Genomic DNA, 22,170 nt, shown 5'->3' on the forward strand with positions numbered 1-22,170 from the left:
ACACTTTCGGATCAGATTAGATCAGTAGCGTGTAATTTCTCCATTTTAGAGAGATTTTTCTTGAAGATCCTATCATAAAAAAATAGTTGATTCACTTCAAATGGGGTAAGTATGGCCCCGTTTACCAATGAATAGTGAGAAAGAGAATGATACAGTATTGGTTTAAACAACAATCAAGTGATCTTCGGGGTCCCGCATTTTTGTCTCAATGTTTATTTGTGAAGGAAAGGCAAGCTGGCTGGCTCTGTTTTTCTTATCCTAAGCCTCGTGAAAGGCTGCCAACTTTTGACGCTTTGTCTTCACTCTTCACCCTTTACTCCTCAGGGCATGTGGTTGTGGTTGGCATCTCATCTGCTCCAAAAAGGACGAAGGAATCATGTTAAATCTGTTCGGACTTGGGAGGAAAAATTAAAATAATATCACTTAAAGAAATATTTGATTTACTGTCTAAGTACTTTAGACTTTAAAAAAAAATCATTAATCAGAAGAAAAAAAAAATGGTTGCAAATTGCAGCATCCTAGGTTCGTTTTAAAAATCACAAGCCAATTAAACAAAAAAAGAAGATAGAGTTACTCGTTTCTTTCAACAAAAAATACATGGATCCTACCACGTTGGAGGATATGCATCCTGTCTTAGCCATTTGGTTTAGGAATTAAGAGTTTAGAGTTAGATTTTAGGGTTTTAGGATTTAAGATAGGACTTAGAGTTTAGATTTTAAGGTTTTAGGGTTAGTATTTAGGATTTAAAAGTTCAACATTTAGATTTTAGAATTTTAGGGTATAGATCTAAATATCAGGAGGTGGCAATTTAGATTTTAGGGTTTTAGGGTTTAGGTTTAAACATCGGGAGGTGGTAGGACCCATGTCCTCCAATGTGGTAGGAGCCAAGTATTGCCCTTTCTTTCAATAATTAAGTATGCTTTACTCTCTAGTGCATCTAAAATGGGTAGGTAGGGGTGTTCACAGTTTGGTTAACTGAACTGTGGGCCCTTTTTTGTAACCAAATCAATATTATTAGTTTTTGGAAAACCAACAATCGAAACTGAACCGAAGCCAATCAGTTAATCGATTGATCTATTCGATTTGTTTGTTTTTTAGTTTTTTAATTTTTACAATATATATTACAAATATATAATATTATATTTTAATTAATAAATAATATATCATATATTACAAATATATATTTATATATAATACATATTTATTAATTTATAATATATAATATAAAAATATATATATACCGATCGATTCAGTTAATTATCGATTTTTTATATTGGTTAATCAAAACTGAACTGATACCTTCGGTTTTTTTAAAAACACCAAACAAAATCAAACAGATCAATTCAATTAACCAAATTTTCAATTTGATTTTAATCAATTTTTTGGTCGGTTCAATTTTTTAGTTTTGATCCAACATGTTCCATCAGCTGTTTACACCATAGTGACTATACCCGCTACCTCCCTTTCAGGAAGTGGTCTACAGGTATATCCCGTGGATGATAATTACTCATTCGTTGACCCATGGGAGGCAATATATTGACCGCATTCATCACATCCTCATCTTTCTTTTTCTTAGTCAAAGTTTACTTTAATGACTGTCATGGCCCATAGGCCCAAACCCAAAATTTCCTAGTCAAGCCAAGCTGAAAATGATTACAACCATCTATATATGATCTTGAGGTTCATTTATAAATACAAATACATAGAGTGCAAAAACTTGTATTTGTATTTTGTATTATTTTGTATAAATTTGCACTATATACATTGCATTTGTACTCTTTTCAAATTGAGTCAAAATTACAATACCCCTCTACGTCATCGCCTTTCAACCGTTCCATCAACATTCAAAGCCTGTTCGCTTACTCTAAAGTCTAACATCTAATGCAATAATTGCATTAAGAGGTATATTGGTAATAGTGAATTTTTCTTTCCTCTAAACTCTAAATTTTAAAAATTATCAAATATCCATTTTGACCCCATATATGAGAGTTTTTGTTTGTCTTTCTGAGGCATCATTGAAAAATAAAAAAAATAAAAAAATTGTATAATTACACTTTAAGAGATAAAAGGAAACGAATAACCACGTTTTCTTTTAAAGTTAAAAGATTCCTCTTAAGAGATAAGAGTTGAGAGGAAATGAACAAACCCTCACTCTCGTGACCTAAGAACTACTTTCTTTCCCCATCATTTATAATGTGTGATGGATGAAATACCTTTCTCCAAAAATCAGATCCTTATGTGTATTTAAATGTCGAAGTCTAATATTTGTCTTAACTCTCAAGTGTGATATCGGAGAATTTAAGAAGAATATTCAATATTTAATTTTTAAATATTATTAGCCTATTCTTCACAATGCATAAATTGATGCATTCATAAAGAAACAAAAAAAAATTGAGCATTTTCGAACAATTTCTATTGTGTAGAAATCTTTTTTAATCAGTTATGTTTAATAAAAAGAAATTGGAAAAAGGAAACTTTATAAAAATTATTTCGAATTAAAAGACTAAAGAGTTTTATATTAATACAGTCCGAACCACATCAATGAAGATATAAATATAATTTGTATTTTCTTATTTAATTCAAATATAATACAAATCTTGTTTAAAAAAATAACTTACGGTTTGTGGGTTTCCAAATTTATAATGTAATTTATTTAAATGAAAGGTACTATATTGGCACATGACCAATACGCTACACCCAGTTAGCGGGGGCGGGGCTTGTGGTAGTGGTGGCAGGGATGCTCGCTGAGTCCTCTGCAGTCTGGACGGGAGATTCCCAGAGTTCATGTTGCTAGGAGATCCGGAGTCGCTCTCGTGGGTCCACTTGACCGACCCACTTGACATTCACAACACGGAGAGCTTGCTTGTTTCAGTGGGTTGTGGGTTGGTTTGAAGTTTGAACCCGCGACTCCTCAAATGGATGAAGGTTAGACTGACCAAACCAACTGAACTACCACTTTCTACTAGGTCATCAGCAAATTCCATCTACTGACTTCTGTTTCATGAACGGCTAAACACAAACTTTACTTATTAGACTTCCAAATTTCAATACCCTGATTCCCATTAAGAATAAACACGTACAAATTCCAACAAAAGCAAGAAAATAAGATAAAGAACATAGCGTACTGCTCTCTAGTGAATAAGACTTTGAATCTAGAGAAATGTACAAACAAATGGCGACCTACCTTCTGCTGCTTCCCCCCAGATTAACTTTTAACAGTAAAACTCGACCAAAATCTGAAAATAATTTACAAAGAATCTTGGGATCGCTTGGTGCCACCACCATCATGGAAGCTGAGAAATTTGAATTAAAACAAAGGTCTCAGTAAAGCTTTATTCTGGTTTCGATTGGACTACGGCAGATAGGACATGACTGAAGATCGGCTCCACACTCGCAGCAGGTCTGTGGGAAAAACCCCTACCATGTTAGCATAGTTTTCTCTCTTTATGCTCTCAAGCTTGTGAAGAAATTATGGTAATGAATTAGATTACCTGATGCCCGCAGCCAAAAGCCATGTCTTTTTGATTGGTAAGACAAATGGGGCAAACCTGTGCAAGCACCCAATAACGACTATTAATCTTCACATAGCCGTAGCTTTAAAAAGGACCATATACGTATGACTTTCAAACAAGGCACTTTTGTGTTGTTTCCCTAAATGACCTCCAACCAAGCCATAAGCAATGGTTATCTACCTGGTTATCATAAGTTGAATTTGATGGGGGAGCCATGCTAGCAGATGTATCACGTCCACCATAGGAAGTTGAACTCTGCTGGAAACTGTTTGAGCGAGAAGGTTTCAAGTTGCTACTGCTGCTAAATGAAGTTGCACCATAAATAGGTGGAGGAAGAGGAAACCTGTCTGGAGCTTTTCCTCTCCGACAGCTTAAGCAAATGAAAGGAGAACTGTTTAGCTAAATTTAGCACAAATTCAAAGCAAATTTACATGACAACAGAAAAATCTGACAAGACAAAAGCAAAGCTGGGAGAGGATCCAGTTGTTACCCCAATATATTAAGTTCTATTGTTGCTTTATACTGAGAAGGTATCTCCATCAGGGCTGCAAGAGCAAACTCAGTCTCTTTTTTGGAAACTGGCACATTCTTCGACATAATTTCTGTAAAATTCACAAACTAAACAGAAGAAAATAATCATCAACATTTATATAATTGCTGTCAATAAGATTCAGAACATAGAACACAAACACAGATTGAAAGCAATCTATATTCCATACAAACCTGGAAATTATCAAAGGCCCGAGAAGGGATGTTATCATCAAATTCCCTCATCATGTCCCATGGCCCATCTCCAACTCCAACTAAAATAATGGACAAAGGGTACTCACTGCAAGAAAAATTATATAAGAATACTGATTGGCAAAGAAGAAGTTGATAAAGAAACGAGTTATAACCTTGCTTGCACAATTGCTTCAACAGTCTTTTGCTCCTGTGGACTTAGCTGGCCATGTTCAGTATCTACACTTCTTGTTACCTGTGAAACCCAGGTTTCCGTGAGAAGCAGACTAGACAACATAGGAAAATTGCACATATGGGTAAACCTATCCACCTAGTGCAATCAAACAAAAATTACTTTGGAGGACAATACTAGGGTCTTTTTAAGGTTGAACTATGTTACTTTAGCCAAATTTGCATGCTAGGAGTAATGCCAGTTACGAGCTCCCTACACATTGCCATTGATTTTTGGCAGTTTTAGAAGTCATGAACTACAGTTTGATGGCTAATGCCAAACATGATGTTTTCCTCACAACTTGTTCAAAATATTGTCACTTGGAAAGTAAAGCACTAGTTAAACTAAAATAGAATATGAGGCAAAGATGGTACACCTGCCCATCAGCAATAATCAATAAAACATGATACTGGCCACCACTTTGCTCAACAATAGTTACTGCCATTTCAATGATTGGAGCAAATGATGTTGGTCCTGCCACATGGAAACATAACCATGGAACCATAAGGACCAAATGAACTGCTTCTAGATCATAATAAAGCAACAAAAGGAAAATAAAAACCTGCTAATCTTAGATGGGGAACTATTTCTCTATATTGTGTCAATGCTTCCTCAAATCCATTACAGAGTCTCTCATCAGGATAGAAACTGAAGACATCCTGATCATGTGTTGAAGCTGCCAACATAGAAGACAAATACAGCTGACTTTGTTATCAAGATAAATCTAGTGGCAAATCACTAAAAACATCTTAATAGACAATTACCATCTCCAAATCCAAAACAGGGGATCAAGTTATCCTCATCAAATGCACTTAATGTTCTTCCAATAATAGATATTGCTTGTTCATAAGGATTTTGCGTGTCTCCTAGGTGATGCAGGCTTCTCCGGTTGAAGGACCTCGCACCTAATTTCAGAGCAAGTCAAAGTATTTTTCTTGCAACTCATAAAAGAAGTTCAAAGCATATAAATGAATTCAAACCTGTCCACTCATTGCTCTTTGTGAAATCAATGCCAACGATAAGATTAGAAGACTCAAGGCCAGCCTGTGCAAGAGCTTCAGTGACCTGAAGTGAGGTAAAATCTTAGTCATTATTTTGTAAGCTCTAGAACTATCTGTATTAAAAAAAATGGGGGAGGGGAACCATTAGTAGGCAATGCCAACAAAAGGACAACTTTTTTATGGGTAACAGTAGAAGGACAATTTTCTTATCAATATAGAAAAAAAAAAAAAAAAAGTATTACCACCATGAGCAACAATGAAAGAACATTAGTTCAAAATTTTCAGATTCATAAGATAACACAAATATAACCCGTACTAATATTTAATCACCTTTCATCCGACCAAATCTCATCCCAGAACCCCGATACTAGTTTCGGAAGTTTTAATAGTTTCCTTCACAAAGAGAATTGTTTGCTTTTTATGGATAACCTTGTAAGCATGGTTCAAATATGAAGAAAGGTATTAAACATTTCAACCCATAGGGGTGTTACTCATAGATAGAAATTGTTCCAGGTGTTAAGGTTTGAACAAGCCCATCTGTAAGAAAGGTATGAAACATTGAATATGGCCATTTATCCTAAATCCCGATATTTGGCATTGGTCACCCTGAAAACTGATACACATCATACAATACACACCAACACATTGCGATATTTTGAACCTTGCTACTAAGTATGTCTTCAAATTAAATCAACCCATAAACCATCATAATAACTATCTCTACAAAGTTCCATCTCTGTATTTTGTTTTGTTTTATTTTACATTTTTTTTTTTTGAATTCCCTATTCTTCCACAGTTCTGCAAATATTCTACAATTCCCAGCAATTTGAATCCTTTCCTTTAGTCTCAAAATCATCTGTAAACCCTAGTTTTTGAATTTTATTTTTTTATCAATACCATAGTTTCTGAATTTTCCATTCTTCCACAACAAAGAATATGCAATTCTCAACAATTGGACTCAAAACCATATTAACCCATTCTTTTAGTCTTAGGGGCCATTTGACAACAACTAAAGTGGCTGAATTGAATGACTTGTTACTTTGTGTTTTGGTGACTAAGTTATGAAGGAGGTTGTAAGGTCATTAATGAATAATGACTGAAGCTGAAGTTAGGTTGACTACCATCATGTCATATGAATTCTAAATTAGTTTATGTAATTATATTAGAAGAATTGGCCGTACATCAATTGCTACTAGAGCTATTGGAGTAGTGGAAAGTTGCAAGTTCAAGATGTTTGGCTCACAATCATACTTTTCAATAAAGTTAACCACCCCACTTATACAAGTGAAGCTCCCATCAGACTAATAGCTAAGGAGGATAACAGTAAAAATTCAAATGTATTGCAGTTCACAATTGGCCACAGCAGAATATGTTGATTCAGGGAGATGGAAGTCCTTTATGCATGGTTCTGATTTTTATTTCTGAACAGTAGTAATCCATACATAACAAGCAAAATAAATGATTAGTCTTCTTCCTCCTCTTTCCAATTAATGAATCCTACAGTAGTTGGTATTAGAACTACTTGAGTAGCGGAAAGTTGCTGCAGTAAGAACTCAAGATGTTTTGCACAAAATCCTACTTCTCAATAAAATCAACCACCTCAGTTATACAAGTTCCAATCAGCCTAATGGAGCAGAAATCCAAATGTAGTACAATTAAAAAATGGCCACACCAGGATAAATATTTTCAGCGAGATGGAAGTCTTTGGTAGTTGGTACACTGTTCCAATGTTTTTCTTCTTTTTCAAACAGGAGCAATTCATGTGTAACAAATGAAGCAAATTGATCATCTTCTTCCCCTCTTTCAAAACCCTTTCTGGAGCATGATATCCCAAGTTCCAGAACAATAAAGCAACAATAAGCAGAACTGAGATTGCATGGCTCTCAAATACAAAAGAGAGGACATTTGAAGAAATACATCTAGAATGTATGGTCTAACCTGCTCCAAGGAATTGTAATTATCAGCTATCCGTGAATACCTCCTTTCCAATTTCCTTCTGGGATCCGGGGCCCGAGAATCATAATTTTCAGGTGGAGGAGCATAATGATACTGTGGTGCATAGTTTTGCTGAGAAGCATAGTTTGAATTTTGTTGAGCATCTGGCGACTGGGGATAACCCTGATGATTCCATGAAGAACTAGACCTGAACGAGGAAGACTGCCTCCAACTAGCCGACCTTGAATTTTTACCCCCCATCAACTTTATAATCTACAGAGATTCTCTTATGCTTAACAAATTTGAGTTCTCTAATTGAGAGGAAGAGACACCAAATTGATGCAACAAATCACCTACAAAGCAAACGAAACATCATGAACATCATGAGAACCGTAGCAAAGGAGAAGAGGAAAAACACCTTTTCTCAGCACGATAAACCAAACTTCAAGTTACCGCTAAAAACAGTTCTATTGGAAGATATATCCACGCCGCATGGAAATTCTCTGCACAAAGGGAAAATGCAAAAAAAAAAAAAAAACTCGTTTTCTTTTCTCCCTTTCTTCGGCTACAAGGATGCCATCTCGTAAAAAACTTAAAATTCCAGGAAAAAAAACAAATAAATAACATTTTTTCTCCCAATCTGGAATAAAGACCGAAAAGGGCGGCTTATAGCGATAGGTTAAAACCGCCGACCTTTCAAGTTTCAAAACAGTTATAAGAAATCCCCCTCTTCGAAGTTAGATATCTACGAAAAACAAGACTCCTTAACGACCAAAACAAAAGACTCTAAAGAATATCTAGCAAAAAAAGACTCAGAAGGTACACAAAGACAAACGGCGAATGAAGATACAGATACGTAACGGGACTCAGGCTCCAGGCTTATTAGTTATTTAATTAGAATTCTCGATGAAATATAATACACAGGCACAACTTCGCATCCTAGCAAACGAAGTATAGAAAAGAAAAGAGGCAAGTTATTTACAAAAGCTTGCTTATTTTGAGTTCTACCTAACAAGGCCTCCCTTTTTTATTTATCGAACTTAAGACATGATAGAATCATTAAATTTACTGATAAATTTTCTAAACAGTCGACCTGAATCTTGCCGCCTTCCTTGATAGATCTCAGTGTTTTTTATTCTTTTGAGCCATACCAAACAAGAAAACCCTAGTTCCACAGATTCACGGCTATTTTGTCAGAACCACTAAATCCTCAGAATTAAGCTGAAACTACTACCACTAGAAATTGAAAGCTCCATTGTACCTAGATAAGAAGAATCAATCTTCTGTAATAATTTTGCCATGTTTTTCGTCTTCGTCCTTCTAAGCTTCCCTTTCTATCATGGATGGACGATTCATACGTTGGAGAGCAGACAAAGAATCTGGGAAGGATTGGGAGAAGTGGTACTCTACTCCCTGTGCAGTCCGGTGCAGCGATTAACCGATTAGGGTAATTTTGTAAATACAGAAAAAGTGGATCACCTTTTAACGCTGATAGCCTGATACTTGATGATAAAAGTATGGAGGAGTTGCCTCCAGGAAGTTTCTCTTTGCAAAAAAAGCTGAAACTTTTACTGTACGAGTGGGGTGCGGATGACGAAGAAGACACCATCAATACATCCAATTATGACATCGACGATCATGACAGCTTGGAGTGGAGTGTATGCTTGGATTACAATCTCGACGACTTTCGACGGTGTTGACTGTTTAAGTGCACGGTACAGTTATGCTCCCAGTAAACTTCCGGGTTTGCGAGTAAGTTGTTTGTATTTTTTGAGGAATAATAAGTTGTTTGTATTGATCACTTGATCAGTGCTACTGAAGATCTTGTTGTTAGTACCAAATGAATATTCTTCTGATCGAGACCATTAGCCACCGTTTGATTTTGTTACCTACTCTTCGTTTACTCTATACATCCTAATCATCTTGGTCAAGATCGATTGGATTAAAATGAGGCGATTGCAGTATATGAAATTTGCTCATGAGAGTGGACAAGATCCGCCAATTAACACGGCATAGGCCGGCAACATGGTGGGGTCAGAATCTTTTGTTCTGAAGACCGTACAAGTAATCCAGCTGGCTATATAAACCGATGCCTTTTTTGGTAGATGTTATCAACGGCTGTGGATTAGACTCTTGTCGTTTGCATGATATTCCTGTTGTAGTGCGATCTGGTTATTCCCGGTTGGTGGGTGATCTAAGAGTTAGGTGAATCTGCAATACAGCGAATCAAAAAACTCAGGGTGACTAATTCAACGAGGTTGCTTTGATGCTTAATTCAACAAACCGTGTTGTGAACTGAAAAGCTTTGAGAGCTAGAGAGCTAGAGGGCTAAAGAGTAGAAAAATCACGTGCACCTTGTGTCATTGAAGTTGGTGCCTTTATATAGTTGAGCCCTCGCAGGTTTTGTGGATCGGTTTCGGGATCTTCGTCCTGATGGGATCCATTTCCGCTTTAATTGGAGAGTAACGTTATCAACTAATAAAGATTATCAATTCCGCCCGATCTAGCAGGGGAAAGGATTAGGCCTGCCATTACGCGATCTAATCTCGTGAGTTTCGAAGTCTACTGGAGAGACTTCTAGGTACGTTACGTGGCGGTCTGGGTCAGTAGCCCCGAGCTGATACTTCGATCTTTTACTTCCGAACTGGAGTGAATGCTGAGGTGACTCTGCACCGAGGGGACTCTATGCCGAGGTGATTGAATACCCGAGCTCAATTGTTGCAAATTGGGCTTGCCGGGCTGAGGAGTTCATGGACGATTTAGATGGATTTGGCGTGGGGTCTGACAATCTGAAGAGAGAATCGTTGGTCGGGCCTGTTCAACCGTCTGGCTCAACCACGAAATGACCCAGATCGTCTCCCGGGTAGGCGTAGATGTCACGGTGTTTATAAACTCCATGGACGTCAAAGAGCGCACTCAATCGATTTCGTCCTCGGGTGTCGTGCAACCGGTTTTCATGAGTCGTTGGATCGAGCAAGTCTTAACCGTTGATCGCCGCGCGGTGAGCTATAAATATGGGGCCGAGGGGGCCCTCTTCTTCGCCAAAAATCTTGTGATTGAGCTCTCTCGAGATCGCGTTGGAGTCCTTCAGCTAGTCACATCTCCCCTTGTGTTTCAAGGTCGTTTTTGTCTTTTTTGGTGAGCTCTTCTTTTCTTCCTTAGTTTGTTCTCCTTTCATTTTCCTATTTCAATATGTCTAGTGCTAATACAGATAGGCTTCTTAGTGACTCTAGTGGGCTTGAGGGTGCTGAGGTGCAATCATTGGCTCCTACTGGTGAGGTCAGCTCCTCGCTAGGTGGTTCTCCCCGTCGCCCCTTAGGAGAAACCTCTTTACCCGAAGTCGAGTCATCTCGGCCTGAGGAACCTGTAGCTCAGGAGGAGGGACTGACCTCCAGAGAGGGGGTCTCGTCTTCTTCTCGGGGTTGGGATCCAAATGATTTCAGGCCTTCCACTATGACCTCGAACAGGCTACTGCCCGAGGTAGCTCGATACCGTCTTCCCGATAACATAGCTTTCAGTATTTCTTTGAATCGGTACCCTTAGGTTCATGGTCATCATGAGCTCACGGTTTTCGAAGAGCAGCTCGTGGCTAGGCTGGCTTCCCGCTCCACCCATTCATTATAGAAATAATTAAGTTCTTTGACATCACCATCGACCAATTACACCCGAACTCCATCCGAACTATAGTAGGTACAATCTCCCTATTCCACGAGTACAACCGACCTCTGTCTTTAGACGTTTTTAGCTTGATCTGCTCAATCAAAAAGAACTATGCTTGCTTGCATGGGGACGTCCAATAGAGTTACTACATCTCTCCTTGCCCCGGGTTCAAAATCTTGTTCGGTAGCCCAAACAAAATACCGACCTAGAAGAGGAGATACTTTTTTGTCTGAAACCCTAAGGGGTGGCCCGTCCTAACTCACTGGCAGGTGGCTATTAAAGACCTCATGGTGAGGCTAGATGCGGAGACCAAGGCGGTTGTTAACTCCTGGAGGGACCTCGACGTAGAAATGAGAGATTTCTTGGCTGAGGAGAAGCTTGTGCGAGCTTGGCTGAGCCCTCCTGGTAGGCCTCCACCTCAGTGCTCATATTCTTTTTTACTTTGAATTTTCTTTATTTCGTGACTAACCTTTTCTTTTTCTCTTGCAATAGCCATGTCGGAGGTCGATGCAGAGAACCTTTTAAAGAGCTTCCAGAGAAGGAAAAAAGAGGAAGGCCTCAAATAAGTCTCACCGGGAGGTTGGTCCCTCTGCCCCATGCCATCGAAAGCTTCAAGGAGTCTCCAGAGTTCCACAATCTCCAGGTCGAGTACGGATCGAGCTCTTACTGGTCTGGCTTCAAGCTATGCAAATATCTGATGCAGGAGAAGTTTCCCAAGCTAGACCTCGGAGTTGTTTCTATGTCTGACCTTACTCCTGAGATGGCGAAGGCGGCCAACGAAGAACCTGGCTCCTCCAAAGAGGAAAGCGACGATGAAGTCCCCGAGGCAGGCCCATCAGGTCGAGAGGACGCAGAGGAGGATCATATGGAGACCAACCTGCTTGGTAGTTCGGATGCATGATTCTTGCCTCTTTTCTTGCACCTTTATGATGTACACCCCGAGCCTCCGAGCTCAGTTCACAGTGAAAGTTTGTTTTTTTTTGTATCCAAAACTTTATATCAATGAAATACAAGTATTTTGGCTATCTCTTGTGCAAGAAACTTTCTAAGTGTAAATAACTCCCGAATTGGCAAACTAAACCAAATAGGAGAAAAAAATTTCTAAGTGTTGGTTACCCCGAACTGTCGCTATCAAGCTGGACTCCAAGTAGGGTTAACTTCTTATTATTGTATGCCAAGGTGGGCTAGACATAGTAGGTTTTGTACCTGAACTGTCTATGCCTTAGGCATGAGAATTGATTTGCCAATGCCGAAGAAGCGACTAGGACTTGTCTACCTATGCCGAAGAGGCAACTAGGACTTGTCTGCCCATGTCGAAGAGGTGACTGGAACTTATCCGCCCATGCCGAAGAGGCAACTGGGACTTATCATAGTGCCGAGGTCTTATGTCAGCTAGGCATCATGGCCCTTGGGCTTCTGGGAGTGACTCACAATCCTCTCTCCAGTTCGATGATCACAAGTAATATCTTCTTAGGTTGCCAATGTTCCATTTTTGAGGTACTTGTTTCCCCTCCAAAGTCTCGAGCTCGTACATACCTTCCCCAAATACCCATCTTACTCGGTACGAACCTTCCCAATTCAGTCCAAGCTTACTGATGCCGGGCTCAGGTACCATAACCTTCCGAAGAACCAAGTCACCGATGCAGAAGTGTCGCTTTTTGACCCAGACGTTATAGTACCGAACTACTCTTTGTTGGTAAGCTGCAGTTCGAATGTATGCCAGGTCTCGTACTTCTTCCACCAGGTTTAGGTTGGTACGGAATTCATCACCATTCGTCTCTTCATCATAGGCCTCCAAGCGTAGTGTAGGCACCTCGATTTCTTTTGGGATCACCGCTTCTGTGCCGTAAGTGAGGTTAAAAGGAGTCTCACCTATGGCAGTCTTGATGGTAGTTCAGTAGGCCCATAGTACACTAGACAGTTCGTCAACCCACAATCCTTTGGCTCAAGCTAAGTGAGCTTTCAATCCACGAAGTATGGCTCTATTGGTGACTTTTGCTTGCCCGTTCGCTTGGGGGTGTGCCACCGAGGTGAAAAATTTTTTGAATTCCCATTTCGGCACACCAATTCTAAAACTTGATATCCTCGAATTGCTTCCTGTTGTCAGAAATGAGTACCCGAGGTAGCCCAAAGCGATACACTATGTTCTTCCAAAAGAAGTTTTGTATGTTGCGGGTTGTGATTGTTACTAGAGGTTTAGCTTCCACCCACTTCGTAAAATAGTCTACTACTATGACCAGAAACTTTCTCTGTCCTGTCGCTGGCGGGAATGGGCCAAGTATGTCGATTCCCCACTGTGCAAAGGATCACGGGATAGTAAGGTATTTCATATCGACAACAGGTCGGTGGTGGATGTTAGCGTGCCTCTGACACTTATTGCACCTCTTGACGAGGTCGAGTGTGTCTGCCTTCATCGTGGGCCAGTAGTAGCCCTACCGTAATGCCTTCTATGCGAGAGCCATGCCCCCCAAGTGTCTGTCACACAAGCCTTCATGGGTGTCACGGAGTACGTACTAGGCCTCAGAGGGTCGCAAGCAATGCAAGTGGGGGAGCGTGAAGCACCTTATGTACAGTTGTCCGTCTATAATGACATACTTAGCCGACTAGTGCTCTACACTTCGGGCCGCATTGCATTCTATAGGAAGGGACCCGTGAAGCAGGTAACTCACGAGTGGGTCGATCTAGCTCGGTTCTGCTTGTGCTACAAGAGCGACCTCTCCTCCCCCCCCCCCCCCCCCGAGAATGCTAGGCCGAGGTAAGTCCTCAATATACATGGTCTGCATGGTGTTGCAGCTTGTGCTGGCTAATCGGGAAAAGGCATCAGCCTTAGCATTCTTGGACCTCGGAATCTATCTGATGAAGTAGGAAATGAAGCCGCATAGGATCTCCCTAATTTAGTTGTTCAATGCCACGACCCCAAACCAGAGTGCGTATTCCAACTTCACCTCGCTTGGGCCATATAGAATTATTCTTGCACCACTTCCTTGTTGGTTGGATGAGCCATTAACGTGGAGAATCCAGGGCTCCTCGTTCTAGGTTGGACCTACTCTGATCGAGACCGGCGTTGCACTGGTTGATGCTTCCATCGTCTGTTCGAGCTCGGTCAACTCGGGAGTTGCGGTACTGAATGAACATTATGCCACAAAGTCGACCAAGGCTTGGGATTTGATAGTCATCTGAGGTTAATAGTGGATGTCAAACTCACTTAGTTCGATAGCCCACTTCGTCAATCTGCCAGACACCTCGGGCTTGAGCAGGATCTGTCTCAGAGGCTTGTTGGTGAGGATGATGATGGTATGGGCTTGGAAGTATGGACGAAGCTTGCGAGCTGCTATGATTAACGTGTACACTAATTTCTCGATCTCCAGGTACCTGGTTTTTGCGTCCTATAAAACTTTGCTAACATCGTAGATGGGTCATTGGACCCGATCTACCTCTTTGATTAGTACTGAGCCGACCACCTCATCACTCGCAGAGAGGTACTTCTTTAATACATCCCCTTTCTCGGGTCGGTTCAGAACCGGGGTGCTAGCTAAGTATCTTTTTAGCTCGTCAAAGGTGAGCTGACACTCTATAGTCCACTCAAAGTCTCAACTTTTTTAATGTTTTTAAAAAAGGGTAGGCAGCGATCTGCCGACTTGGACATAAAACGGCTCAGGGCGGCTATCTGGCCATTTAGCCTCTGAACCTCTTTTAGTTTGCGGGGTGGTCTCAGATCTAAAATGGCCTTTATTTTTTTTCGAGTTGGTTTTTATGCCACGTCGGTTGACTATATAGCCCAAAATTTTACCCAAGGTGACCCCGAAGACACACTTGTTAGGATTTAATTTCATATTATATTTTCATAAAATTTGAAAAACACTTCGCAAGTCATCTAACAAAAAATTTGAATTCTAGGTCTTCAGGACCATGTCATCAACATAGCATTCGACTTTATTGCCGATTAACGGCTCAAAAATTTTGTTTACAAGTCTTTGAAAGGTTGCCCCGACATTTTCTAGTCCGAAGGGCATGACCTTGTAGCAATACAACCTGAGTCAGTGATAAAGGCAGTTTTTACTTCGTCGGCAGGGTCCATCCTAATCTGATTGTATCTAGACCTGTTCATGGGTTGGGTTGGGCCGGGCTTTCACTTTGTATTAACAGAATTTTCTAAGGCCCGAGCCTGAGCCCGGCCCGACCATCAGGCATACAACTTGGGCCCGAGCCCGACCCTCATAAAAAGCCCGAAGCCCGGGCCTGGGCCCGAGCCCGAAATTTAGCCCATACTGTTAGCAGCTAAATAGAGAGAGACAGAGATTATAAAGAAAAGAATAAAAAATGTATATATTAAATTATAAATATATATTTTAATAAATATTATATTATTTATATATTTTATATAATATATAAAATACATATTATATATGTTATAAAATATATAATGCTGAGTCAAGTCGGGCTTTTGTGACAAATCTCGAGCCCGGCTCGAAACACATTCGGGCTTAATGTGTTAGGCCCGCGGGCCTAATTACATGACCAAGCCCGACCGGGTGTGGGTCGGGTCGGACCGGGCCATCAGGCTACCCAGCCCATAAATAGGTCTAGTTGTAACCAGAATAGGCGTCGAGGAAGCTCAGCAACTCATGCCCTGTGGCTGCGTCCACTAGGTGGTCGATCTTGGGCAGTAGGAAACAGTCTTTCGGGCAAGCTCTATTCAGGTTGGTGTAATCGACGTACATACGGCACTTGCCATTGGCCTTTTTTACCAAAATTGGGTTAGCTACCCAGCTCGGGTAATGGACTTTACTGATGAAGTTTGCCGCTAAGAGATTCCCGACCTCTTCATCGACTATCCTCTAGCGTTCTGCGGCGCGATTGCGCTTTTACTGTTTAACTAGGCTGACTAAGGGATCAATATATAACTTTTGAGTTAGAATCTTGGAATCTATTATGGGCATCTCTGTCGCAGACCAAGCTAATATATCTAAAGTTTGTAATAAGAAGCTTACCAGCTGAGAGCAAAGTGGCTCCTTGATCGAAGCATCGATCTGGAAAGTCTTGGCTGGGTCATCGGTTGAGACCGGGATGTGAACCGTCTCTTTCGTTAGTGTAGCTCGCTCGTCGGCACACTCCATTTGTTGCTCGAGCTCAATCTCATCCGCTAGCTTTGCTTTCCCCTTGAGGGCGACTATGTAGCACTTATAAGATTCGAGCTTGTCACCTCGCACGACCCCTATCCCATAATCCATTGGGAACTTCATTGCCAAATAGTAGGTGGATACTACAGCATGTAAGGCGTGCATAATGGGTTGACCTACTATGGCATTGTAAGGAGAGGGAGTTGCGACCACCAAAAACGTATGCTCGAACCTCATGATATTCAGCCACGTGCCAGCCTCTACGAGTACTGGGACTCACCTGAGAGGTCTGACCTCCTTGCCGCTAAAGCCTACCAAGGGAGTATCTGTTGGCTTTAGGTCGCTTTTCTGGAGTTGCAGCTTGTCGAAGGTGTCCTTGAACAATATGTCCGCTGAGCTACCAGAATCCACTAGGATGCGCTTAATTTTGAAGTCGTTGAGCCTCAGTTTTATCACCAGAGCGTCATCGTCAGGATACTGGATCCTGCGCACATCGTCCTCCGTGAAGTACATTGGTTGAGGTTGCTTTGGCGGGTTCTGCTCCTTGTATTCTAGTTCACGGACTAAGGTTTGTCTTGCTGCCGAAGTACACCCCGCGATGATAGACCCGCCAGTAATCATATTGGTTACCCCGTGGATTGGTCTCTCCTCAGGCAATTGCCGTGGTGGTTGCTCGTTTTTCCTGTTGTTGGACTCGGGGGCATTCCTTCTCTGGTCCCCCTGCCAGTCTGCCTGCTGATCTGTTTGGCTTCTTTCTTCTCACTGTACAAAATTTTTCAAGTACCCGTGGCAGATGAGCTCCTCTATCTTGTCGTGGAGATTCCTACAGTTCTCCGTGTTGTGCCCGTGGTCTCTGTGAAAATGACAGTAGACGTTCTGGTTTCTTGTTGCAGGATCCCCCCAACCTAGGAGGCCACTTGACAAAGGAGGAGTCCTTGATGGCCATTAGGATTTCTCCTCGCTTAGCGTTGAGAGATGTGTAGTTTGTCCTTTCAACAGGTGAGGTTCTGGAGCACCGACTTGACTTACGAGATCTTGAAGGAGATCAACTCCCAGATTTGTTTCCCTCTACTCAGGGACTTATTCTTTCTTCTTTTGCGTCTGTCACTACTTGTGTTGTCACTATCTCTTTTTCTTTTTTTTATCGGGTTGTCATCCTTCTGGTTCATTTCTTCTTCAGTTCCAATGAATTAGTCAGCTAGCTTGAGGAATTCTGTGATGTCTTTAGATTTATTGGCTACCACATGCCATTTCAAATCTCTGTGAGTTATGCCTTTCTTGGCTGCCATGAGTCTTACCACCGGGTCTAAGTCGGGGATCTGCATGTAGGTATCGTTGAAGCATTTAATGTAGCTTCTAATCGACTCCCCTTCTCCTTGAACCATGTTGAGGAGGCTCTCCTACAACCTCGGGCACTTCTTGCTAGTGATGAAATGCAAGGTAAACAACCCTGCGAACTATGCCCAACTTTTTATGGACCCTGGTGCGAGGTTCCGGTACCATGTTCGAACTACCCCTTGAAAGTGGAGAAAGCCACGCACATGCAAGGCTTGTCAACCCCAGCTAGGTACATCTTGGACTGAAAGGAGTCCACATGATCATTAGGATCAAAAGACCCGTCATATTTGTCTAGGGGAAACAACCCGGAAAGTAGGGGAGGAGCAGCCTTTGTAGCTACTGAGCTCGCCTCCTCCTTACCTTTAGCATGTCCTTCTTGTTGGTTGAGCCTCACTGGCTGGCTGTTTTGAGCTAAAGTACGGCGTGCCTTGCGATGCCTCCATTGTTGCTTCTTTATCAGCTCGACATTGGTGTTGCTAATCTTGGTATGCTCCTATACTGTTCTGCCACGAGGTAGCTCCTGGTTCCTCATGGGATTTTGGGTCTGGTTGTCACGGACGGAGAGGCCTTGCCTTGAGTTTGCACCCAGAACCCCGAACCGGTTACTTGCGAGCAACCCACCTTCTTGTTGCGAACGCTAAGGAAGATTGGCCCTATTAGGCTGAGTATCCCCTGATCTATTTCCAAGGTTCCCTTGCGAAGCAGGTGGGGTGATCTGACCATCTCTCCTCCTGCGAGGTGATACCTGACTCTTGGGTGGAACTGGGACTTGCGAAGTCTCTTCGCCTCAGTGGAGAGATTGAACGATGTCCTCGTTCACGCGAGGTCTATTCTGATTTTTTTGGGCTCCTGGGTGCCGAGGTTGAACCGACTGCTAGCTCTACGACAATGGGGGGAACTACTACTGGTACTGCTGGTAGAACAGGTACTGCTGGAATTGCTGAACCTACTACATTTGGACTTGGATGGCCCATACACACTGCACTAAGTTGTCAAACTATGACTATCCAACTTTGGGGGGAGCCACATACTGCTTAGAAAAGGTTGTGCCTACCACTAGGGGAAGTGGAGCATTCACCTGTGTGGTGTTTGGTGGCAAGGTCAGTGTTGGAACCCCAGTCGCAATAAGCGGAATGGTGAACTGGCCGATGCACACTAAAGGAAGTTGAGGTTGCCCCTCGGAGATGTTCATCTCGCTGCTCTATCCAGCGTGACTGGAAGATGCCATTGATTCAGAGGAAGACTGATGATTTTAAAGAAGGCTTTTTGATCGTTTTCCCACAGACGTCGCCAAACCTGGCTTGCGCGATCTGACTACTCCTAACCTGGCTAGGTCGCTCTGATGCTTAAGTTAGTAAACTGTGTTGCGAGCTGAAAAGATTTGAGAGCTAGAGAGCAAGAGAGCTAGAGTAGAAAAATCACGCGTACCTTGTGTCATTGGGGTTGGTGCTTTTATATAGTTGAGCCATCGCGGATTTTGCAGATCGGTTCCAAGATCTTCGTTCTGATGGGATCCGTTTCTGCTTTAATTGGGGAGTAACGTTATCAGCTAATAAAGATTATCAATTTCCCCCAATCCCAACGGGGAGAGGATTAGGCTTGCCGTTATGCGGTGTGATCCCGTGAGGTTTGGAGTCTGTTGGAGAGACTTCCAGGTATGTTACGTGGCGGTTCGGGTCAGTAGCCCTGAGTTGATACTTCAACCTTTTAGTTCCGAACTGGATTGAATGCTGAGGTGGCTTGATGCCGAGGTGACTTTGCACGAGGTGACTCTGTGCCGAGGTGACCCTGTGCCGAGCTGACTGAATACCTGAGCTTAATTGTTGCAAACAGGGCTTGTCGGGCTGAGCTGTCATCTTTTAGTTAGGTTGTGTCCACGTGTCCCCTTCTCGCTAGGTCGCGCCAAATCACCCTTCATCAGTTCCTAAATCAAATCAATAGCCTGCAATTTTATTAGTGACTTGGGATCCTATCCGAGTTCGTGCCTATGGACGTAAATCAGACCGTGTTGTTGTGGCCCGGCACGACGGCCCGTGGGTTGTGCCAGGCTCGCTACAATGATGTGGGCGTGTTAAGCCTAGGTTTTAGGTCCACAAGCCGTGTAGGTATAGTATGAGTGAGCGAGTTGGATTGGCACAGCACGATCGAGCGGGTCATATGGGTCATATCATCGGTAGCATGGCCCATTTATATTATTTATATATTTTATATATTTATATATAATATATTATATATTATATAAATTATAATTATATAATAATATATTAATAAAATAAATAATTGTTTTCAATTTTATTATACTAACTTATTTAATTGTTATATATAAACACAATTTTATTATACTAACTTATTTAATTGTTATATATAAACAGTTGTATACATTGAAATTTATATAAAATTAGAATTTTAAGTTTTCAATTTTTTTAAATAAATAACTTTGGTCTGGTCAACTGCCTGGTTTGGCCCACAAACCAGCCCAGCCCATAGCACGGTACGACACGAGTTATCCCAGGGGAGGGCGGTACAACCTAGAATGGCCCACGGGCCGGCACAGCATAACCCACACTTGGCATGAACCACCCACAGGCCATGTCATGCCAGCCCAACATGGCCCGTTTTACGCCTCTATCCATGCCTCTTATAATGTTTCTTTAAAAAAAAACATAGGGTAAATTACATATAGGAAACATGTAACTTGGCGTAGTGATACCCTAAATTTTCAATTGCAATACTTGATTACCTAAACTCTCAAAAATAGATATTTGGGTCCAATCCATTAGTATTTAGTTGATTAAACATTATATAATATCATAAATATCCTTTTTATGTATTTTTTAGATCATTCTATGAATAAAATCATTACTAAATAAAGCGGTTGTCGAAAATTTTGAATCCATGATTTATTGTTCATGTGAAAACATCACCATGGGAGACATTTCGTTAGATGAGAATGATCTCAGAAATAGTAATGATAGACCCAGCAAGTATTGCAATTGAAAGTTCGGGTACTTATCTTCTCTTCACGAGCATCTCATAGACACATTCACCATGCATTAGGAACATCTCTTGTAAATAATAATTTATAACTATAGGAGATGTTTCCATGGTAGGATGTGCATGTAAGGTCGGTGTGAGGCGCCCTGTGTGAGGAGCAGATTCGGTCTCCATTATAAGATCCAGCATGCGGATTTGTTGCATGGTTATTGATGCGGCATGATCCGGTCACTCCTAGTTGGCTGTTGACTGGCTCCTTGCTGGCAACGAATGACACCTGAGAAGATGAAAGGAAGGATTCCCGGGGATTTTACTCGATGGGAATACTCCGATGCTTAAGTTAGAACGCAAGAAAGAAGGAAAAGAAGAGTCGGTAGCTAAGAGTGTAGGTCGCGCTTTATCACTATACTCGAGAGATTAGAGGTCTCCAGCGAAAGCTTCTCTTCTGCCCTGAGGGCTTTTATACGGGCGCTCTTGCGAGATCGGGCATAACCGCCACTGGGCCCCTGCCTCAACCGTTACCTGCCAGGGATGCGTAGGTGGCCGTTGTGACGTACTCCTCGCCCGGGTGAGTGACTCGTCTCCAAAGTGACAGGCATGCCTCCGCCTGCCGAGAGACGTGGGTGTAGACTGTCGAAACGACAGGGACTGCGCCATTAGTAAGGGACGTGGTGCAGTCTGATCGGTACGGCCTGTCAGATAAAAGCTTCCTGAGGAATGCTCATGCGACCCATTTGCGAGCTACTTTGCAGCGAGCTCAGAATACTTCAAGAGTACCCCAAGTAGAATTGGTCCTCGGGATGACTTGTCTGCTTGGGAGCTCGGGCGAGCTGGTTTTCTTAGCTCGCAAACTAAAGTTTCCTCAGAATATCCCTTTAGAGGTAGCTCGGGGAACCCGGAGCTCGCGTTGTGGTGAGCTCCTCCCTTTGCACGCTACGATGTAGCGAGCTGCTTTATGGGCCCGTTACTAGGTTGTACTGGGCCTCAATATTGAGCTGTCGCTTATGTTGAGTTAGTGTCTACGTGTCACAGTTTCATAGATTGGGTCAAATCATCCTTCATCAATTGCCCCCCACTCCTCGAGCTAAGAGTACCGCCTTAGCGCAGGGAGTTTATGAAGTGCGATGGACTGATTTGACCGAAATTCAAACTTGATTGACTGCTCATATTAAATGTGTGCACGGGAATCAGGGGATTTCTGACTTTTCGAATACCGAAAATGCGCTGAAGCAGCTCTTAACTCCAGATGTCATGTAGCCGCCATTACCTCAATCATGGGAGACGTGCAGCCAGTCACATTTCGGTTTCAGAAAGCGTGCGGTCAGCTTGACTGCGAACCGTGGATCTGCCTCAATCTGGGCCGTTAATTCGGAGGCGTAGTGGCTATAAATAGGAGGGCCCCCTAGGCCTCATTTCCTTTCATGCTATCTTGTTGTCTTCAGATTCTGAGGTTGCACATCCATCTAGTTTACTCGAGCTCTTCCGTTCACTTCGTTTCATCTTTTCCAGTGAGTCTCAATCAGTGTCAATCATGTTTGGGTATCCGTACCATACTTATTACCGGGACGGTAACCAGGACAACGACGCACCCTCAAGCTCGGGGGGAGCTTGGGAGCAGGTTTCAGAGGCTCGAGAGACCTCCAGTGATGTGGCCTCTA

The 22,170-nt window shown here is 42.1% G+C and overlaps 1 protein-coding gene across 6 annotated transcripts; it reads right to left on the bottom strand.

Annotated features, from left to right (window-relative positions):
• Window positions 1-3,029: 3,029 nt before the first annotated feature.
• LOC148853724 (E3 ubiquitin-protein ligase RGLG2-like) lies at window positions 3,030-9,079 on the bottom strand. 6 transcript variants are annotated; one of them, XM_088941054.1, is made up of 12 exons: window positions 8,662-9,079; window positions 7,404-7,753; window positions 5,445-5,529; window positions 5,229-5,369; window positions 5,027-5,140; window positions 4,841-4,938; window positions 4,409-4,488; window positions 4,236-4,341; window positions 4,003-4,130; window positions 3,693-3,882; window positions 3,492-3,548; window positions 3,030-3,402 (listed from the first exon to the last, which is right to left on the bottom strand). In XM_088941054.1, exons 2-12 carry the CDS (start codon window positions 7,659-7,661, stop codon window positions 3,322-3,324), a joined length of 1,338 nt encoding a protein of 445 aa, XP_088797180.1. In that variant the 5' UTR covers window positions 7,662-7,753; window positions 8,662-9,079; the 3' UTR covers window positions 3,030-3,321. The 6 variants fall into 6 exon arrangements, with proteins under 6 accessions (XP_088797180.1, XP_088797183.1, XP_088797185.1 ...); XM_088941057.1 differs by having other exon boundaries at window positions 3,693-3,810; window positions 8,662-9,040; XM_088941059.1 differs by having other exon boundaries at window positions 3,693-3,810; window positions 8,494-8,855.
• Between the last annotated feature and the right edge of the window lie 13,091 nt (window positions 9,080-22,170).

The sequence above is a fragment of the Nelumbo lutea genome, chromosome 4 (assembly GCF_056320005.1).
Source record: "Nelumbo lutea isolate HS-2025 chromosome 4, American lotus-T2T, whole genome shotgun sequence".
Lineage (NCBI taxonomy): Eukaryota > Viridiplantae > Streptophyta > Magnoliopsida > Proteales > Nelumbonaceae > Nelumbo > Nelumbo lutea.